The 22,500-nt window shown below is 41.9% G+C and overlaps 1 protein-coding gene and 1 non-coding gene across 2 annotated transcripts in view; both read left to right on the top strand.

The window, feature by feature from the left end:
• LOC133402227 (small nucleolar RNA U85) overlaps positions 1-172 on the top strand; it is a 306-nt gene extending 134 nt beyond the window's left edge. Inside the window, exon 1 of the small nucleolar RNA XR_009768503.1 lies at positions 1-172. This exon is cut by the window's left edge and continues 134 nt beyond it. This is a non-coding gene — a small nucleolar RNA (small nucleolar RNA U85).
• The window catches only part of ncapd2 (non-SMC condensin I complex, subunit D2), a 45,285-nt gene that overhangs the window by 13,244 nt on the left and 9,541 nt on the right, over positions 1-22,500 (top strand). Inside the window, 16 exon segments of the mRNA XM_061674428.1 lie at positions 1,216-1,417; positions 1,514-1,632; positions 2,162-2,362; positions 2,437-2,611; positions 4,017-4,101; positions 5,895-6,031; positions 8,252-8,384; positions 11,670-11,745; positions 11,824-12,030; positions 12,106-12,266; positions 16,120-16,231; positions 16,352-16,475; positions 16,565-16,720; positions 21,021-21,198; positions 21,283-21,377; positions 22,204-22,284. Of these exon segments, the coding sequence (XP_061530412.1) occupies positions 1,216-1,417; positions 1,514-1,632; positions 2,162-2,362; positions 2,437-2,611; positions 4,017-4,101; positions 5,895-6,031; positions 8,252-8,384; positions 11,670-11,745; positions 11,824-12,030; positions 12,106-12,266; positions 16,120-16,231; positions 16,352-16,475; positions 16,565-16,720; positions 21,021-21,198; positions 21,283-21,377; positions 22,204-22,284 (2,242 nt within the window).

Genomic DNA, 22,500 nt, shown 5'->3' with positions numbered 1-22,500 from the left:
GGTTCCACCATTATTTCTCCTCTGGAAGTTTCACTGGAGTAATCATGTGGATGAAGCCCACAGTGTGTGTGTGTGTGTGTTTCTTTGTGTGCATGTGTAGAGGCCTGAAGTTCACCCATCTTTTTTCACTGTTCAGTCAGCAATGAGTTGCTTCTTTGGTAATCTGAGGGCCACATAAGTGTTGCATTTCACCTCAACACAACAGGCCATGCTCTGTCATTTGCTTGTGATAGATTTCTTTCATCTCACTTTTAATCCACAGCGCTAACCCCCCTGATACACGTACGTCATCCAGCTCCTTTGTTCACAGCAAGAATTTAGTTTTGAAGAGCATGATGCAATGCTTCCGCTTTTAGCTGCATCAAACATTTTTGATTCATTCACTCTAAGTGCTTTGAGTCATAAAGTTACACCTGTTTCCAAGCTCAACAGAGCCCATTCAAGTTTGTGTGGGTTCATTAATGTGAGTGAAGCAGTAGTTCTTCAGAAAGCCTTTCAATATAATTGAAAAGGCTTCAGAAAGACCACAATTCCACATATCTAACAAAAAGATGAAAAGGACCGATACACCAGGATGTGACAAAATAAAAGCAAATCAGGGTATCGCGCAAAATTACGTGGGTGGCTTAAAGCACAAGTAGTTCAACATTCTTTCTGATTACAATGTTCCCCTGCTTTGATCTGTTTTTATGGGTTTTTACAATATACTTACTGTATAGCCCTCGCATGTGGGAAAGGAGAGCTACAGTCTCTGAACAAGACAAACGCTCTAAACAGACTTGTACTGTGGCCACATCTCTTGCCCAGAAACTTGCACCTCATGCAGATTCGCTAGTGTGACGCACCACTTGACCAGGCCATGGCTCTTAAAGGCACATGCATGTACACAGACACTACAGTATGTTGAGTATTTCTATACATTTTGTATGTATATTTACATATTTGAAGACTAAAAACCGAATGATTTTTATTCTTTGAATATGTTTGTGTTTAAGTTTGTTTAGAGCATATGAGAGGCATAAAACTATTTTTGGGAAAAAAAAAAAATATCGTCTCGCTATTGAGGGAGGCATAAAACTATTTTTGAAAAAAATATATATCATCTCGCTATTGCTATCGAGGGCGGGCCCGGAAAGTGTCCCACCCATGATAAACTGGTTCACTGTAGTACTTTATTCCTTCATCTTCTCATTGGTTGCCAACTTGTCTTTGTAGTGATTAAAGCGTCAGAGCTATGGGCCGCTATGGAGCCTGAATTGCGCGTCACTGTCGGCACAGAGCTGGAGTGCTTGGGTGATTCTCAAAAGGACCAACAGGAGAAGGAAGAGGAGGCAGATGTGGATGAAGGAAAAGAGATAGAGGATGGCAGGGCCACAGCAGTGATGATTGCTCAGTACCTCCGGGTCAACAAGTACAGGTAACTGTTGAAGTCGCTACTGCCACAATGTCAGACATCAATTTTCATGTGACTTTTTATTTTTTTTTAATCTTTTTAAATCTTCCACCTGTGCAGGAATGCTGTGCGTCTCTGTATTAAAGCCCACAGCCGCTTCCCTGAATCAGGCATGTTTTCTTCCCTGTCCACTCTCACTCAAGAGACTCTAATGGACACACTGGCCCTTCTCTTCAAAGGTGAACCCGTCATTCACTTTACTTTGTGCGTCATTCAGCACAAATGCTCTCTGCTTGTGAATCATATTATGATTCAGTTCTTGTTTCATTATTATTAGATGATGTTCCTTTGACATCTTTTTGTCATTTAATTATAATTGACAAGTTCATAATAGAAATGGGATTTTAAGTATGTCAGAAACCAGCCACCATGATGACAACGACTCAATGTATGTTTTGTTATTAGTGTATTTTGTTTTCCCAAAATTGCCCCACGTAACAAATATCCCTCCAGTTTGTAAACCCAGATCCATATTCTCAAGGGAACCAACATTGACTTTATGAAGATTAACCTTACTTATTTGATCGGTATGATTTATGATGAATGTTAGTTATCTAGTTAAGTGATCAAACAAGAAGGAAATGGGCATGGCCCATGAAGACTGTTTTTATTTAAATGTAAGTAGAAAAAATAGTGGATCTCGTTACATGATAACCCAAAAATCTTTGTTTAAATTTTTGACAAAGGTGTTCTCGTGCCTCTTCATAGGCTCTGATGAGGATACCTCTGAGAAAAGTCAGAATTTGCCCCCCACTCCCCAGAAAGGAGAAGATAAAGAGGCAGAAGATGCGGAACTGAAGAAGCAAGAAAGGTTGGTGCAGTACCTCAGAGAAACAGAAACCTTCGCCCTTCAAGTGGAGAGAGCCATCTCCGTCATTAACTCCATGCTCTACCGGAAAACCACTTCAGGTAGGTGTTGAAGAGTGTTAAAAAGTTGCAAGAGTTCATGTCTCATAACAGATTTTTTGTTTGTTTGTTTTTAGTGGTTCAAGAGGCGGTGGAGTTTTGTGTCACAGTATGCGAGTTCAGCGTAGCCAACTCTCTTAGTGGCGTGAGGAAGATGTTGCCTCTGGTTTGGTCAACTGACACTGCCATCAAAGATGCTGTTGTACAGGCCTACAGGCGCCTCTATCTCAACCCCCAAGGAGACACCAACAGGTCCAGAAAACACTTTAGGAGAACGTACAAAGGGACTGACTAGATTTTCTCAAACAGCGTTCCTCCGCTCTAATATATACCAATGTGCCCCAACTAATCGCAGATTCAATAAGTATCACACCTAATTTTTCCCCTCTGAAAAAAATAACACATGGTGCCACTAAGTGATTGTAACTGCCTTTTGTCTAACATCTGATAGCATGGTATCTGTAAAGCCAAAGTTTACAGTGAAGCGCAAAGTAAATAAAGTAAACATATGGTGTTCCCTCATTTTTCTTGGTTAATGGGGACGAGAACCCCCAGCGAAAGGTGAAAAACCGCAAAGTAGGATTTGCCCCAGGATTTTTGTCTATGTAGGTACCGGAATGTTTAAAATATTTAAACAGTATTTATACTTTACATATTTGAGACAAAGATTATAACAGTACACGTACTTACTTAAATCTTTAATTATAAAACCTTATACAGTAATTAACATTTATTATACAGTAATTAACATTCATCAACATTGGATGTTTGCGTCCTCTTTCTTTATGTACCGCACTGTAGATTCATTCACGCCATAATGGCGTGCCACAGATGCATAACTTCTGACCTCTTTGATCAAATCTAAAAGTTTAACTTTTCGCTGATGGTCATCATAATCTTCTTCCTCTTGGGCGCCCCGGAGGAAGCTTTCGCAGGGGCACAGCGCTTCAGCGGCATTGTGAGGGCTTGCTTAACTAATCAAAAAAATTTGCGCTTAAACAAAAAAAGTTATTGCGAACACAACAGCGTGGACAAGACTGGCGAGACACAACAAGGGAAGATGCTGGGTGAGGCTGCGATGATGCGCAGCCAATCAGCTCACGGGATAAATCCACTCGTGCTCTCATTGGGCGATGTCGCGCCAGTAATCAATCACGCGCCTTGCATGACTGCCCGTACAGTACAGGCATGTACAATGCCTCTGAGTCAACTTATCTCTTTGTTTGGCATGCAGGGAAGCCTTCTCTCGCACGCATCAACATGAAACAACGCGTCTTTCCGCAATATGGCTGTATTTTTTTAATTTATTTTTTATTAATATTTTTGGAAAAACCGGCAAAGCACTGAAGCTGCAAAACATGAAGCGCGAATTTGAGAGGGAACGCTGTATATAATACAAATTGAAACCTCATAAAATCCTTACCCATAATAGATGCCTGGTGCTCTGCAACTGTGTAAATAAACAGCCCGGTTATGTTTGAATCTCCATAGCAACTATGTGGTACTTACAAGGGCATAAAATGGCTTCCATTAATTAGGATGCAGTTATGATGTTTAGGTCTTCAGTCAACTGCCTCCATGTGTCGATTTACTTTAAACTATGGAGCTTAATCTTGTGAGTTCGTTACATAAATACTAATCTTATTTTACCCTTTAGGATGAAAGCTCAGACTCTTGTGGACAGTCTGTCTGAATTGATGATAGACGCATCCCTAGGAACAATACAATGTCTTGAGGAAATAGTGAGTACTTAATTCATGACCCTCATGTGCTTTATTTGTGTCAATGAGAAATGATAATTGCAGTGGAACCTCGGGTTACGAACAATCCTTTTTGTGAATAATTCGGGTAACGCCCAACATTTTCTTAGAACTGTTACCTCTTATTTACGTACCATTTAAAATTTTTGAATAGTCTTGGCATGAATGAGCGGAAGGATCCATGTTATGCTACTTCTGACGCTGCGTAACCATCATTGGTTCTGTGCGTCACACAATGCAACACGTATACTGCATTATCTTCCAACAATACATGGGAGACAGTTTATTTATCTCACCTTTATTACAAAGCAACTAACATGGCACATCACCACCCGTGCTTGCTGTTGTCAACACACTTGCACACCATCATCATTTATTCATTCACGGCCACATACCAGTGTTTACCAAATCTTTATAGCATCATTCGACAGAACTCTGGCATGTTTACGTACAACTGTTAGTGGTAGCACTAGCTTGCTAGGCTACATAACGTTTTGTTACCTGCTTGCGAGACGTATCATATTAAAAGTATGTGAACATACCTCAAGTAGTCCTTGAATGAATGTCCTCTCCTAAACACCGGTGACGACCACAACACGTTTTTCCTTATTTTGTTCTCCCCCCCCCCAAAACAAAATATTGGCGCAATCCATTGTTCTTGTTGTTGCCATAGTAACGAGTGTATCAGTTCGCGTTGCCCAGTGACACATTTTCTGGTTCCGCCTCGCCAACAGTGTTTGAATTGACAAGATAAAGCACAATGATCGTAAAAGACGGGGTGCGGTAGTATTGGAATAGATGTCGTGTAGTGTTTCCACTGTCTGACCGAGGTACGGCACAATTTTATGGCAGTCTAACAGTGCAATTATGAAAGACCAAATTTGTCTTGTAGTCTGATCCAGGCATTAACTGAACTTGGCATTGTTCGCCAGTCGGCTTCATTATGTTAAGGTCCTACATCCACCCGTTGGTAAACTCCATATAAGACTAACGATTTATCATGCTTAAAGTGCTTTGAAGTCTACGCACACCACACAAATCCGCTGCACACAACGGAGGCAGGATGTCCGGCCGATCGCTGCGCCGCTCTGTATTCAGGATTTCGTATGGATTCATTTATACTGCATGTATTTTATTTTTTTATCAGTCTCCGGCTTTGCGGTCTAATTTTTCTTAGTAAAATCCCATCTGTTTCTTGCATTTTGTGTTGCATGTTTTTCAGACACGAAAAATACACAGCGATTGTGCAGCCTGCTTAAGAAGTCATTGCGGTCGCCTCAACCCACTATGCAAAGCGGTTTCCAAACACTATTTCATTCGGTTTACCATAGCCAGAATAACACAGTAGGGCCAACTGTCCTGGCAGTGTTCTGAACAATTATTATAAGGTTATAGGGTTTTTGATATCTGACGGCTACCTTTGTTGCAATACGTGTTTGGAAAACTGAGACGTTAGATTGCACTATTCGATTGCAAACAATACACAATTTCAATGGTAGATGGGAGTAATTCTTACACAGCGTCTCTTTAAACTATATCTATAATATACCTCCCCTGTCATCCTGCTCTTCTTCCTCTTTTCCCATCTTGATCATGCTGTGAATTCGCAACGAATTCAATTCGTAACCTGAAGTTCCACTGTAATGACAAACACGTTGGAATAATCCACAGAGGGTGTCATTTGACTAAATACGGTATAATAGTATTTTAACCTAACCTTTATACTTGCAGATTTAGACACATAACCCCTATAACATCCAATTATGTCCCTGTAGGTGCAGGAGTTCTTCGGCAGTGGCAATAGTCTGCAGTCCACTGTGGTGCAGGTTCTGTGGGGGAGGTTTACTGGCAAAACTGAAACCTCTGTTTTGTACAAGCGAGCTGCTGTGCTCCTACTGGGCATGGCTGCACGGTAAGACAACTATCACACACTTTATTAGGGACACAGACTAATGCCTAGATGAGACTACAGAATTTTAGTCCCGGTATTGGCCCGATTACTGTAATTTCTCGTGTATAATACGCACCCCCAAAATTTACCTAAAATTCTGGAAAACCCTTCTATGTAATAATGCATTTTTACAATGCATGCTTTTGCTTCTACCCATATGATCAAAACAAAGTATTATCTGGTTGTTGTTTTTTTATATTCTGAAGTTAAGCACTTTATTTGAACATGTAATACTTGCTCTTATTTTTAAATTTAGTTTTTATTTAGTTAAAGAGAAAACACACACTTGTGCTCATACGTTTGATTACCCAGGCAGAATTTGTAAAATGGGTACAATTCTTTAAACAAAACATGAAGGGCCAGGCGAAACACATTTAAATTTATTTTAATGGGATTCAAATTAACCTGTCAAGCATTTCAGAAAAGCATTATCATTAAACAAAAATAACCATAGAGAAATTAAGTTTTTTGTTAAGTCATCAGTCGTATTAAAAGAATTGCAAAAAAAATCACTAATTCTGCCAGTGTATGTAAACTTATGAGCACAATTGTTCATATGCAGTCATATATACTCCTGTCATATTGGAACTAAAGTGTAGACTACACCATTTTCATAGCCACTTGACTTTTGACAGTTTTGGGGGGGGCTGGCGGGGGGATGTGCATTATACCTGAAATTACGGTAACTATGGCAGGGGATTTCCTAGCGCACCTTGATGTTGACCAATAGGATTGCGTATTGTGACCGGCGTATTGCCTCCCTTGCTTGCCCTTGTCAACATACTTGCACGCCGTTGTCATTTTTTCACGCGCACGAACCAATGCTTACCCACGCTTTACAGCATGATTCGACAGACCTGCCGGCATGTTGATGTACAACTGTTAGTGCTAGCACTAGCTTGCTATGCTAGCACTGCTTGTGAGCTGTATTGTATTAAAAGTTAGTGAACATATCTCAAGCAGTCCTTGAATGAACGTCCTCTCCCGATCACTGGTGATGAAAACCACAAGTTTTTCATCATTTTGTACTTTGTTTTCCCCCTGACACAATACAGTACATTGGTGCGGTGCATTGTTGTTATCGTCGCCATGGTAACGTGTATCCGGTCGCATTGACCGGTGACACGTTTTCTGGTTTTGCTTCTTCGGCGAGGCAGTGTTTGATTTGACAAGATATAAAGCCCAGTGATCGTAAAAGACGGAATGCATTGGTATCGGAATACATGTCGTGTCGCAACTGTCTGCCCGAGATACGGCAAGATTTTATGCCAGTAGTCTGACATAGTGCAATCGTGAAAGACCAAATTTGTTTTGTAGTCTGATTCAGGCATAAAGAGAACCAATACAAGAGCTGCATCAATATGTCTGCTTTTGTCATGTCATGTTTCGGATGCCAGATTTCACTCTGCAAGTGTATATTGGTAAAACCGTACTTCTCGGAGACTTCAAAAAGAGGGTGCTGCCTGCAGAGTCAGCGGCCTGGACTTTTTTGCTCAACGGTCAGTGCACCCGACTTCTAACGGGTGACACGGTGGAGGCATGGGTTCAAGCCCAGGTGTGGCTGGACGGCGTAGGATCGCCACCGTTACACTCAGTTTTACAATGCGTCATCCTGTGGGAGACAGTTGTAGTTCAGAAATAGCAGCCGCCAGCTGGATTTTGCACCAAAAACTAACCAGTTTGTAAAACATGTTAATTAGATCTAGTTTTTACATAAATGTACATTTTAGTATATACGTACGTCACTGTGGAATGGCCCAGTTGTGTAAATGTTGTTCCTGTGTCATCCAAGCGAAACATCTCGTAACAAGGCGCTCATCAAAGTCACGACCAAATACGTAGGAGGGTCGCTAGTGCATTTTGTTGAATATGTATTTTTAGTGTATCCCCACCTCAAAGACTTCCACTGCTCCAGGGAAGAGTGAGCAAGAGAAAAGGCAAGACTATCTGTAGTCCACCCACACTACAGCCTGTCTTCATCCAGCCGGCAGCATTCACAACCTATTAAATTTCATGCTTTTCTTCTAACCCGGCCTCCCACGTACATTATCTGGCCAGCTGCTGAGCACCAGCAAGGCCAACTTGCAGCGCTTTAGTTAATGTAGGCCATACGTTTGCATAATAGCATACATTTGCACCGCTTTCCCCACATGTCCTCGTTGCATGACTATTTATGAACAGGGCAGAAAGGGAGGTCGTCCTCAGCAATCTGGACACTCTCTGTTCTGTGGCTTTGGGCGAAAAAGTGACTGAGGACTTTCTTCTGGCGAGAGACACCGTGATCACCATCTGCAACATCACTGACCATGTTAGGGTAAGTGGTACTATTATAGTGGTATTCTTGAGACTTAATCAGACACATGAGTTTCTTTTCCCATTGAAAGTAATGATTCATGGTGAAAGAATCAACAGACTAATTTGTCTAGCCCATGGCTGGGCAAAATATTGTGCCCAAGGGCCATATTTGATTTTTAAAACGGACAATGTTAAATATAGGCTCTAATATATTCTTAATTGCTTTACAGATGTATTTATTTTATTTGCATTAAACTAATATAATATTTTAGTTAAATGAATCAATACTGTACATTTGACTTCAACAATTGATCAATGCAAGGTTGCAACAAATATTATACGTCTCCTAATAATGTAAATGCTAGGTTAACCAGATTAAAGGACAGAGCATACTTTAGCACCTCCATTTGGATACCGTACCCAACAAAAGCGAGAGATTACGCCGATGATGCACCGAAATGAAAACCGAAAATGAGGAAACCATGGCCAAAAACTGAAACAGAGAAATAAATTATGCCAATTATTAGTGAAATTGCATGTATGGCCAAGACTGTTAGGGCCGGGGGAAAAAATCAAATAACTTTTCGAAAGCCCGGTATGCACATAAAGACAATCGGCCCTTTTTTGTGCTGGTTTTCCCCCTTCCCGATCAAGCACGTCAAATGCCAGACAGACAGTTTTATAATCTTATCCTATAAGGTTGTCCTTGGGTCTGATGTGTGTTAAGAGTGGATTTGTCCCAATTATAGGGTCCGAAACAGGTCGCGGCCGGCAATCTTAAATAATGAGTTTGTTCAAAATTCTACGACCAAAAGTCTTCGTGTGTGGGGGAGAGCCGACGTCTCCTGAGTCTTGACACTGTGAATTGTGACACGGAACGGAATATGCCCAATCAAGAAACGCCCTGACGAAGCAAAAAGAAGTCTGTGATTTAAAACAAACATGTCTTACCCGATGTCGTGGTTTTTGGTATAAAAGTGGGATCCCACCCTGATGGCAACAAGTGTTTTCCAAAGCTTTTTTTTTTTTTTTTTTTTTTTTTTTTATATTAGAAATAAATTTTCATTTATTTATTTATTTTTTTTAAAGACATTGCCTTTTTACAAGGCTCGCGGCTCCAGTAACGTTCGGGAACATTCGTGAAACAATGGTGCATACCTTTTTCTTCGGGTTTGTCAAACCCTGTGTGTGTGTGCGTGGTGTGTGGCATTGTTAGGATTCCCAGATAGTTTCCAGGGAGGACATGCCCTGCGCCAATATTACTGGTTCCAGTACACACGCCACTGCACTATGATTGGCTGCTGTATCCCTGTAGAACACGCCCTACTGCTTCCAGACAGGAAAAGATGTGACTTAAGTGTGGCGTCATTGTTTCCCACGAACTGAAACCTACGCTCATCCTAACCTTTACCCATCCTAAAACACCTTAAGCTCTCGCCCTAAACCTCACTATAACAAATTTCTTTGTTTTTATTTCGTACTAATGTGATAAATGTTTTGGATGGTTATCTCATTTCATCTGGGTAGCCTGGCCTTGCGCAGGAGCCAATCGTTGCAGTAGGACGTGTCCCGCCTGGAAAATATGTGGGAATCCTAATAACGTGGTGGTGTATGTTGAGATAATCGGAGCACACCACAAACAATATGACCAAAACTGTTTAATGCCTGATTTATTTATTTTTTACATTTTTTTTTTTATTTTTTATTTTTTCTTAAATAAAATCTTCGTATGGGGTCTGTCACAGATTAAAATAAATAAATCTTTAAAGACTTGCAGAATCCCTAGGTGTGTACCAGGCCTAAGTCGACTTCAAAATAGGTTGACAAAAAAATTCTGTCTTGCAGTTCTGCCAGGAAAAAAAAAAAAAAAAAAAAAGTTTTGCCTGGAACAATGTTTGCGCCATTGGAACAAATTTCACACGCACGTTTATTGCAGACGGACGGAGTATTGGGCCACTGATAAACTTTGCCAAAAACTATAGCGTGTCTGTTAGTGATTTTCCTAAAGAAACTGTTTGATGTGTAATGTACATATAATATGATTTATGAGTGAGCTTAAAGATAGTGTTTTTTGACCTGTAATGGTAATCGCCGACGCGCTAATGCTAATCACAATTGCTAACTGTTTAGCATTTTGTGTTTTGCGGTCTCAAATTCTGTACTCCAAATTTATACCATACACTCAGTACCAATGTATGCAGTTTAAGGATCGAAGTCCATTCCTCATAAATGCAAATAAAATGCCTTAGTCGTAGAAAAAAAACGAAATTTTATTATTCCACCAATAATCAATAGGAGAATCTATACTAAAAAGATTCAATAGTGACAGCCCTAGACTGTGTACTAACCTCACTAAAAGCAAGGCATTGCAATTGCATAAATTAATACTGTTCCAAAGAATAAATCTATTGCATATTAAAAATATTTATTTAGTACTGACATTCCAAAACTGAACAGATAGTGCTGAGCGATATGGGGGGGAAAAAATCCTATCGTAATATTATTTTTCATATCAGTCGATCACGATATGAAATAAATAAATAAAAAATTCCAGTCTTAAATTTTCCCTGTTACTCTTAACCTTTTAATTCATAAAGATGTCTAATCAGATCAAGCAAAAGCTTTCAAGTTTACAAATTGAAATTCAGTCAAAAAATTACAAACGTCATCTTTTGGGTCAGAAGGCTTTTTTTGTGCAGTACTGTGGAGAGTGGTTAGCATATTTGCCTCATAGTTCTGAGGTTGGGCATTTGAATCCAGGCTTGTCCTGGAGTTTGCATGTTCTCATTGTGCTTGTGTGGGTTTTCTCTGGCTTCCTCCCAGAGGGAAAAAAAAACATGCATGTTTGGGTCATTAAAGAATGAATTGTCCATAGTTCTGAATGAGTGTGAATGCTTGTTTGTCTATATGTGCTCTGTGATTGGTTGGCGACCAGTTTAGTGTGTACCCTGCCTCTTGCTCAAAGTCAGCTAGGTTAGGCTGGAGCTCACCCGTGGCCCTGATAAGAGATAAGTGCAATGCAACATTGGATGGATTGCTTTTACTGTCATGTGGGTTATGGGGGGAATCTAGCTTTTAAATTTTGCTCTGTCAGTCAGAATGTGTTCCAATACCTTGATTGTAGAGTTGCAAGTCATACAGTGCATACCTTTTTAAAAAGACAAATGTGCATGCCATACGTTTCTTTTTAAAGTTGTGGATTAACATGTTCATTTTAACTCTCCTGGTGTATATTTAAGTTTTTGAAACTTGTACTAGGCTCTGCTACGATGATGACACGCAAATGTTGCTTTTTCCCCATTAGCAATCAAGAGGCGCCCCATTCAGACTCCCTCAAGAACATCAGCTCTTCACTCGCCTCACACATGCAATTGCTGAGGGTAACAATAGTTTTTTGAAAATTGTTTGGTATGTTAGTATTTTCAGTTTCATCTGCTGATCATTTGCACTTGTTCCAGGTGCCGTGATGGAGTACCCTCACTGGGAGAGCTTCATGGAGCAAGCTGTCCGTCTCACCTACTTATTGGCCGAGTCGCCTGACCAGCTATGCTCCCGACTGCTCCAACGCACTGCTCGACTCCTACTAGATAAAATTGCCGAAGGCAGTGAGGTTAATAAGGATGTCGCTCAAACACAAGACGGATCTCAAGAGTCCAATGAACAAGGTGAACCACAATTCTTGTCTTGCCAGTGCTTATTTTTCCACATGCTGTTGTGTCACGTTTTCACCTCTCTTGCAGTGAACTGTGTGTGCCTGGCTCAGCTGCTGGCCCTGTGTGGGAGAGTGGCTTTCTGGCAGGTGTCTCACCTCGAGCGCAGCGTGAGCAGTGAGTTGCGAAGGCGAAGAGGAGAGACTGAACAGAGGGAGGAGAAGGAAAAGGGTCCGTCCAGCAAAGCGAAAGTACGCCATGACCGCCGTGTGTACAAGTCTAGTACATGAAATTAACGTATATTGTGCACTTTTTTCATAATGAACAAAACATTTGACTGTACTTATCACAACAAGCACATATACACAAACTTCATTGAAGTAGAGAGGATCTTTCCAACACGTGTCTCAGAGTTTCTGTCTGTGCTCTACTCGGACGACACACTTTCCGATTTTAACAACTTAGCCGTTTTTAAAATGTGACAGACCCCATGTACGATGAAGTAAAAAAACCTGGCATTTGCTAACTACTGGTGTAGATGTGTCTGGTGTTGATCATGTCAAGTACACCACAAATTGTAAGAGCAATCGCTTGTTTCCTCACCCAAAGCAAATATCTGTCGTAGTACAAAGACTTACCTGTGAGATGAAAAACACAAGGGTTTGCCATGGAAGTATATCTGCCATTTGAGTTTGAATTCAAGAAGTTTTTTATTTTTTGATGGAAATATAAATTCAGTTTTAGAAATTTGATAGAAAAACATTCTGGTAGAAATTCAAACTCTGATGTCACAGATATAGCTTGTGGTATTTTTTGTCCCATCTGAGTTTGAATTTCAGATGTGTTTTTGACATTGAATGTTATGATGTTGGAAAAAAAATATTTATTTGATGGTAAATTCAAACTCGGACGGCACAGAAATATCCATCCATTTTCTACCACTTATCCTAGGTCGGGTCGTGGGGGCACTAGCTTTAGCAGGGACACCCAGACTTCCCTCTCCCCCGGCACTTCATCCAGTTCTTCCAGGGGGATCCCGAGGCGTTCCCAGGCCAGCCAAAGGACGTAGTCTCTCCAGCATGTCCTGGGCCGTCCACTGGGTCTCCTCCCTGTGGGACGTGGCCAGAACACCTCACCAGGAAGGTGTCTGGGAGGCATCCAAATCAGATGCCCCAGCCACCTCATCTGGCTCCTCTCGATGTGGAGGAGCTCTACTCTGAGATCCTCCCGGATGACCGAGCTTCTCACCCTATCTCTAAGGGAGAGCCCTGACACCCTGCGGAGGAAACTCATTTCGGCCGCTTGTATCCAGGATCTCGTTCTTTCGGTCACGATCCACAGCTTGTGACCATAGGTGAGGGTAGGAACGTAGATCGAACGTAAATCGAGAGCTTCGCCTTTCGTCTTAGCTCCTTCCTTTACCACAACGGATCGATACGAAGTCCGCATCACTGCAGACGCTGCACCGATCCGCCTGTCGATCTCCCGTTCCATTCTTTCCTCACTCGTGAACAAGACCCCAAGATACTTGAACTCCTCCACTTGGGGCTGGATCTCATTCCCTACCCGGAGATGGCACGCCACCCTTTTCCAACTGAGGACCATGGTCTCAGATTTGGAGGTGCTGATTCTCATCCCATCCGCTTCACACTCAGCTGCGAACTGCTCAAGTGAGAGTTGGAGATCACGGCTTGATGAAGCCAACAGAACCACATCATCTACAAAAAGCAGAGATGCAATACTGAGACCACCAAACCGGAGCCCCTCTACGCCTCGGCTGCGCCTAGAAATTCTGTCCATAAAAGTTATGAACAGAATCAGTGACAAAGGGCAGTCCAACCCTCACTGGAAACGAAGTCAGACTTACTGCCGGATAAGCGGACCAAACTCTGACTCCGGTCGTACAGGGGCCGAACAGCCCGTATCAGGGGGTTTGGTACCCCATACTCCCGAAGTACCCCCCCCCCGAGGGGCACGGTTGAACGCCTTCTCCAAGTCCACAAAACATGTAGACTGGTTGGGTGAACTCCCATGCACCCTCGAGGATCCTGCCGAGGGTGTAGAGCTGGTCCACTGTTCCACGGCCAGGACGAAAACCACACTGCTCCTCCTGTATCTGAGATTCGACTTCCCGACGGACCCTCCTCTTCAGCACCCCTGAATAGGCCTTACCAGGGAGGCTGAGTAGTGTGATCCGGCACAGAAATACTTCTATAAAAGTAGCTAAAGGCTTAGCCACAAACGTGGCGTGGCTATCTACACTAGTATGGCAACCCTGCCGATGGCAAATTATAGAAGTATATAGAGGCACAGAAATACTTAAATAATTTGCCATCGGCGGGATTGCGCCACACTTTTGTAGATAGCCACGTCATGTTTGTGGCTAAACCTTTAGCTACTTATTTTTATTCCCCCCCCCCCAAATTCATTCAAAATAAGTTAAACCCTGCCCCTAAACTTCTAGCCTTACTGCCTTTCCACCTGGTCTCCTGGACACACAATATATCAACCTTTCTCCTAATCACGTCAACCAACTCCCGAGCTTTTCCTGTCATAGTCCTAGCATTCAAAGTCCCCACATTCGGTTCTAGGCTCTGTGGTTTCCTCTTCTTTCTGCCAAAGAACCCGCTTTCCACCTCTCCTTCGTCTTGACCCACAGTAGCTGAATTTCCACCGGCGTTGTTAACCCGGGCCACGACCGATCCGGTATGGAATTCTTTGGATGAACGCTCATATTTGTTTGGCAAAGTTTTAAGTCGGATGCCCTTCCTGACACAACCCTCTGCATTTATCTGGGCTTGGGACCGGCCTACAAATTGCACTGGCTTGTGCCCCTAGGGCTGCATTAAACAAAGAAAAATGAATCGCGATGGCTAAAAACATGCCAAATATAGTCATGGCTAAAAACATGCCAATCATGTCTCAAAAGAATCCTCATTATTCTGGCATTAAACAAATAGAAATATTGATATACTACTGATGATACTGATTTCATGTCACAGTCACGGAAAGAAAATAGTTTTTTATCGAGTCAGTGACTATCTGCTTTTCCTGCTAAGTGTGCTTTGGCCCCTTCGGGGCAGTGTGGTGCAATGCATGCATGGAGCTACTCGTTTACTGTAAGTTAAGAGTAGAAGAAGGTCACCTTATAACCTAAACTTGTTTTTCACAGATTGGGAGGAGTATATCCCCATCTGTGAGTATTGTAAAAGTGAATGTTATTGCGTCATTTGTGTGTGAGTATTCAATATTTGGAGGTAAATTCACTCCTTGAATTAAACGCTAATATTAGCTAGCCCGTCAATAGGATTTTCCTTTAACTGTTAGCATAACCTGGAGATTTCTAAAACGATGTCTTGTATTTTGATATAAAAAGAGTGATCATTTTTGTTTTGCGTTTTAGTTTTACAGTAAATGCCAACTGGGGTGTCAATAAACAGATTAAAGCGCCCTCAAATTTGGATTAATTGCGCAGCCTTTCGGTACACTGCACACATTCTCTGCAGGCTGCAAGGTACAAGCCTCAGATTATTGTTTTCTGTGATCGATAATGAAATGCATTGAAAGATAGATCATGAGCAGTGGCCTATCAATCGGAACACCACTACTTTCTATTTGTTGTCTTCAAAGTTATCAAAATATTTCATAAAAACTAACATCGGGCGCCACGGTGGCCGACTGGTTAGAGCGTCAGCCTCACAGTTCTGAGGACCCGGGTTCAATCCCCGGCCCCGCCTGTGTGGAGTTTGCATGTTCTCCCCGTGCCTGCGTGGGTTTTCTCCGGGCACTCCGGTTTCCTCCCACATTCCAATGAATTGGATACTCTAAATTGCCCATAGGTGTGAATGTGAGTGCGAATGGTTGTTTGTTTGTATGTGCCCTGCGATTGGCTGGCAACCAGTTCAGGGTGTACCCCGCCTCCTGCCCGATGATAGCTGGGATAGGCTCTAGCACGCACGCGACCCTAGTGAGGAGAAGCGGCTCAGAAAATGGATGGATGGATGGAAAAACTAGCATCGCTTCTGGTCAGATTTTTGTGTAATGAAGTGTCATGCTTGAATTTGATACCCAAAACAGTTATATCAAGCTTTAATTTTCCATTAGCTCACAGCCAATGAGAGCACAATGGAGGAGGAGCTCGGCTTGGTTGGCGCCTCTGCAGAAGACACAGAAGCCGAACTCATCAGGAAGATCTGCGAGACGGAATTATTGGCTGGTAACGACTGAGTCTATCTAATCTCTGTCCTGTGTTTAGCTGCTCATTAAATGCTCTCTGCGGCATTCATATGCTAATTTAATGTTTTGCTTACATGCCCCACTCTATTCTATTCTTAAGAGGAGAACCTGCTGAGTGCATTCCTTCCCTTGCTGGTCAAAATATGCAGCTCCCCTGGACACTATTCCCACCCTCAGCTCACCACGGCTGCCTGTCTGGCCCTCTCACAGTACATGATGATTAGGTAAACTCATTCCCTGCTGTTTTGTTCTCTCTCAATAAAGATTGAAATCATCAGGGTAATTGTTACATTTTTTGTTTTGTTTTCTATAGTCCATCAGTTTGCCAGGAGAATGCCCGTTTAATGTTTACGGTGCTGGAGCGCTCTGCTCTTCCTGTTGTTAGGGCCAATGCCATCATTGCCCTGGGAGACCTGACTGTCCGCTTCCCCAACATATTGGAGCCCTGGACCCAGAATTTATATGCCAGGTAATGCAAAAGACCCCCTGAGTCTGCTCAGGTGATTAGAATGTGTAGCTGTCACTCCAATCAGCCGCTTGCATTCATTCCTCACAATTAGAGATCCATTGTGTGTTGTTTGTTCAGAACAACCCCATATCCGATGGCTAAGCTGAGTGGGCAGTGTCGCTGAGTGACGTCTTATTCAACAAACTTTTTTGTCACGCCTCAGTGCATCGTCCCTGTCAGCCCCCTGCTACTGTCACAATGCTCCACTAAATCACACAATGGGGGAGAAGTTTACTCCTTCCATTTTTTATTAACCAACCTCAGGTGGATGCTTAGTCAAGCGCACATGTGGTTACTATGGCAACCTGTGGAGCACTTTATGAACTGAGGGTTGGGACGCTTGAACCAAGGTCTTCTCTCTTCAAGCGTTTAATGGTGTGTAACAGATTGTGGCTGGTCCCTGTGTTATAATTATGGATAGTGGCTGATAAAGTAGGGAAGAAATGAAAGGTTTTACACTTGTCAAGAACTTGACTTAAAAAACACTTTAATGGATTCTGAAGTCAAAGTAAAGCCAGTGCCCTACAGGCAGCTTAGAGGCTGATGTTCCGTTTGAGGTTTAATTAGTTATTAAGTCAGACAATGCACACATTTTGGAGTTTGAGAAATGTCAAACATTCACTTTATTTTTAATGCCTCATTGCCCTCCTAGTGTTTCCTACCTGATAAGTTCCCCCTAATTGTCTCCCACATAAACACCTCCACTGTCCTCGAAGCTGCTACAGCCGTGGGGCCTTCAGATAAGCGTATTAAGAATTAATTACCCTGTTCATTGCTGCGGTAAGCCCTCGCATTGGCGTGCGCAAATGCTGTATACCCGTTTCTGATCTTCTGCCAGAAAATCCTACTCCTTGGCATAAATGAGCAATGGTTAATGAGTTTCTTTTGTGGTATGAATTTAATTGTGGCAAACTTTTTTTAAATTGGTCTCCAAAAACGATTAGATTGCGATTCCACCACCATTCTCATCCATTTTGACTGAGACTTTTACCATGGACGAGGATTCTAAATATGATATTTTTATGATAAATTGTGTTTTCATTATATAAAAGCAGAGACTAGAGAGTGTCGACCTCCAAAACCTATATTATTGGATCCAGAAGAAATTCACCTTAAGTTTGAAGGACTCCCTATCAGCACGACACACGAAAGCCTGAACTGATGAGCTTTGACAGAGTAGGACTACACATGCATTCCCCTCCAAAAGTATTGTAACGGCAAGTTCAATCCTTTTGTTTTTGTTGTATACTAAAGACATTTGGGTTTCAGATCAAAAGATGACTATGAGAAAAAAGTTCAGAATTCCAGCTTCTATTTCATGGTATTTACATCGACAGACCCTTTCCCAAAAATTACAATGTCATGGAAAGGTGTATTTTCATAAATCCATTCAAAAAGTTAAACTTTAATAGATTATCGATTCAGGGTCCACAATTTCCAGTGTTTATTTTTACATAATTTGGGCTTCCAGTTCATTAAACCCACAAAATCAGGAATTCAAAAAATTTGAATACTGTGGAAAGAAATCATTTACTTCTAATTTTTTGTAGAGGAAAAAAAAAAGAAATTAGAGTTACATTAAATCAATCAAAATATTGTACTTTCAAAACAATGTTAATTTTCAATACTTGGTTGGGAATCCCTTTGCTTCAATCACTGACTCCATGCACCGTGGCATTGCACTGTGATGGCATGGTTTTGGTGCTTCTGGCAGTATGGGCAGGGGCCAGGTCCTGCTGGAAGATGAAATCTGCATCTCCATACAGATCCCCAGCAGGAGTAATCATAAAGTCTTCTAAAACATTCTGGTAGACTGTTGTGGTGACCTCGGATTCAAGAAAGCAGAGTTTACCAACACATGCACTGGACATTGCACCCCAAATCATGACTGACTGTGGATATTTCATACTGGATCTCAAAAATCTTGGGTTATGTTCTTCAACCGTCTTCCTCCAAATCCTTGGACCTTGATTCCCGAATGAAAGGCGCACTTTACATTAATCGGAAAAGAGGACCTTGCCCACTGGCCAACAGTCCAGTCCTTCTTCTCCTTGGCCCAGTTGAGACGCTTCCTACGTTGGCTCAGACTGAGAAGTGGCTTCACCCGAGGAACACGATAGTTGTAGCCCATCTCTGGGATGCGTCTGAATGTTGTTTTTGGAAGCTGTGACTCCCACCTCATTCCATTCTTTCTGGATCCCTACTAGATTCTTGAATCTTCTGTTTGATAATCCGCTGAAGACCATGGTCTCCTGCCACATTTTGTCCTTCCACTAGACGTTCCATTGATATGCTTGGACACAGCACTCTGTGAGCTGCGAGCCTCCTTAGCTAGAAACTTTTGTGGTTTACCCATCTTCTGGAGGGTATCAGTGATGGTCTTCTGGCCAGTTATCAAGTCAGCAGTCTTCCCCATATTAAACTCAACTGAGACAATCAAACCAAGCTGAAACAATTTAATGACACCTGGGGAAACCTGTTCAGGTGCTTTGACTTTGGTAGATGATTAGAGTGTGACACTCAGTTTAAAACATTTATGGCCTGCAAAATTTGGGCTGATTTCTTTACAGTATTATATTTTTTTGAATTCCTGATTTTGTGGGTTTTATGAACTGGAAGCCCAAATTATGTAAAAATAAACAAACAAATACTTGAAATTGTTTAAATTGTGGGTCCTGAATGTATAATCTATGCAAGTTTAACTTTTTGAATGGAATTATGGAAATAAACCTTTCCATGATATTCACATTTTTTGGAAAGAGTCTAGACATGTTTAACAACTCAGGAAAGAGCATCTTGTGTTTGAAGCCACCCAATTTTCAAGTGAGCAAAAGTATTGGAACAGACATTAAATTAGCTCGTGGATAACATTTAATATTTGGTGGCATAACCCTTACTTGCAATAACTGCATCAAGCCTGCAACCCATTGACTTCATCAGACTGTTGCCTTCTTTATTTGAAATGCTTTTACAAGCCTTTACTGCAACCTCTTTCAGTTATTGTTTGTTTCTAGAGGGTTTCTCCCTTCAGTCTGCTTTTCAGCAGGTAAAATGCATGCTCTATTGGGTTAAGATCCTGTGATTGACTTTGCCAGTCCAAGACCTTCCACTTTTTCCCACTGATGAAGTCCTTGGTGTGTAGGCAGTGTGTTTTGGGGCATTGTCTTGTTGCTTGATGAAGCTCCTATTACATTAGTTAGGATACATCCATCCATCCATCCATTTTCTGAGCCGCTTCTCCTCACTAGGGTCGCGGGCGTGCTGGAGCCTATCCCAGCTGTCATCGCGCAGGAGGCGGGGTACACCCTGAACTGGTTGCCATCCTATCGCAGGGCACATAGAAACAAACAACCATTGCACTAACAGTCATGCCTACGGGCAATTTAGAGTCTCCAATTAATGCATGTTTTTGGGATGTGGGAGGAAACCGGAGTACCCGGAGAAAACCCACGCAGGCACGGGGAGAACATGCAAACTCCACACAGGCGGGCCGGGGATAGAACCCGGGTTCTCAGAACTGTGAGGCTGACGCTCTAACCAGTCGGCCGCCGTGCCGCCTAGTTAGGATACATTTTTCTCTAAATTGCAAAGACAAAATGGTTTTGTTGACTTCAGAATTCATTCTGCTGTTACTGTTGGAGAGTTTGCGCCAATTGCCTGTTACCCAGGGCCCGAGGCCCTAATTAACCCGCTTATGCATGAATTATGAAAGATTTTTTTTACTGAAGTCTTTAAGTGTTTGTCCTCAGGACATAAAAAACATGTAACTTATTTTGATCTGAAACCCAAATGTCTTTTAGTATACAACAAAAACAAAGGAATTGACCTTGTCGTTCCAATACCTTTGGAGGAGACTGTACCTGATTAATAGGAATTGCTGAATTTAAATGATTCCCAAATGCATGACCAGGGAATCGGATAAAATTAATTACGGTCACGAAATATAACGATGTTCCTGGTTCCTTTCCTGGTTTACCTGTATTGCTTTACAATAAAACAACGGGGAAAACAGCAACTTATTTACTGTATATGTCAGCTATGATTTTACTGGTTCGTCCATTTGTTTCCCCCCTCCCAAAAAAGATGTTTAGTTGGTCTTATGAATTATGACGGGGTCCTTGGAATAAATGTCTCCACTGCACTGTAAGGGGTCCCTGGACCCAAAAAGTTTGAGAATCCCTTTTCTGTACAGTCAATTATTAATGGCTAGAAACGAAGCACAAATGTTGTCTCCTTATGCTAATGTCACATCATCTCGTAGGCTCAGTGATGAGGTCTCCTCTGTGAGGCAGATGGCTGTGACAGTGCTGACTCAATTGGTGCTTAAGGATGTGCTAAAGGTCAAAGGACAAGTCAGTGAGGTGGCCGTCCTGCTAATTGACCCCGAGCCTCACATCACAAGCCTGGCCCTGAACTTCTTTAATGAGCTGGCGTCCAAGGTGCACACTCCCACACATTTGAGTTTTGAATTAGAATTTTTGGGTCCTCACACACTGCTACCTGATAATCACGTTTCCCATCAGGACAATGCAATTTACAACCTGCTCCCGGACATCATCAGCCGTCTGTCTGACCCAGAGAGAGGCATGAGCTCAGAGGACTTCAACACCATCATGAAGTGAGCTGGCTGCGTTCTGACTTATGTCTGATTTTTAAGTATTTAATGCTGGGATGGGTAGTTAATTTTCCCAAGGGTCCACATGAGAAACTAGAACAGCTGTCCAGGGCCATACCAACATACTAACCTTAATTGTTTATCATATAAAAAATAAATTGTAGTGTTTTGATAAATTGCTACATGTATAGCTACAGTACGGTGTTCCCTGCATAGTCACTATTCACGTATTCAACTATTTGCATTGTTTTTATGCTCAGGACAAAGCCTCTTCAAATCAAGTTTTGCTTTGGTGCTATCTTATGGCAGCTTGGTGTCAAGGACTATGTTGAAGTGATGGGGGAAGAGCTTCATTTAGACAGGCCATTGCCCTGTCTAATAGAAATTATGAACCATTTTGTGGGGGGGGGGGGGTGGCGTCAATTACTCGCTATTCATAGCAGCACTCTGTTCCTATTCTCCATGTTCTATTTTTATATGTTAATAAAAATATTAAACAATTATAATCAAGTCATTCAAATGAAAAATATGCACATTAACTATCACTTTAATCAACATTCACAAAAGTCTTGTCTACAGTGTGCATCATATTTTCTACATTCTTAAGTGTGTAGACATTTTGAACACCAACAGCTGACTTGTATAAACTTTTCCTAGTTCGGACTTTCATGTAATCAGGGAAAATCGCTTTTGACAAGTTGTAATTGCATGTGCCACACAAACACACACACATAAAACAAAACCTCTCTTAACTTTCTCTGGTGATGTACGGAGAAATCCTTTCAAAGTAATACCCAGGTCTGATTTCATGCAATATTTGTGTTTTTAGGCAGCTCTTCTCCTACATCACTAAGGAGAGGCAGACTGAGTCTCTGGTAGAGAAACTGTGTCAGCGTTTCAGGACTGCCAGGTGAGAGCATGACCATCATGCATCCCGGTGCTTTCTTGTTTTGTCTTCTTTGATGGTGTCCTGCTCTGCTGCCATTGTGAAGATGCAGGGGTTGCAAGTGTGGGTAATTAGTTTTGTGTGTGTGAAGAGACAACCTGACATTTAACACCAGTTCTCTTATTAATCACATGCTGACATAACCTTCACTCATCTTGTCACGAAGGCCGACTTTCCGTG

Source organism: Phycodurus eques, chromosome 4 (genome assembly GCF_024500275.1).
Source record: "Phycodurus eques isolate BA_2022a chromosome 4, UOR_Pequ_1.1, whole genome shotgun sequence".
Taxonomy (NCBI): domain Eukaryota; kingdom Metazoa; phylum Chordata; class Actinopteri; order Syngnathiformes; family Syngnathidae; genus Phycodurus; species Phycodurus eques.
The sequence above is the reverse complement of the archived record's forward strand: the minus strand, read 5'-3'. Positions and strand labels throughout refer to the sequence as shown.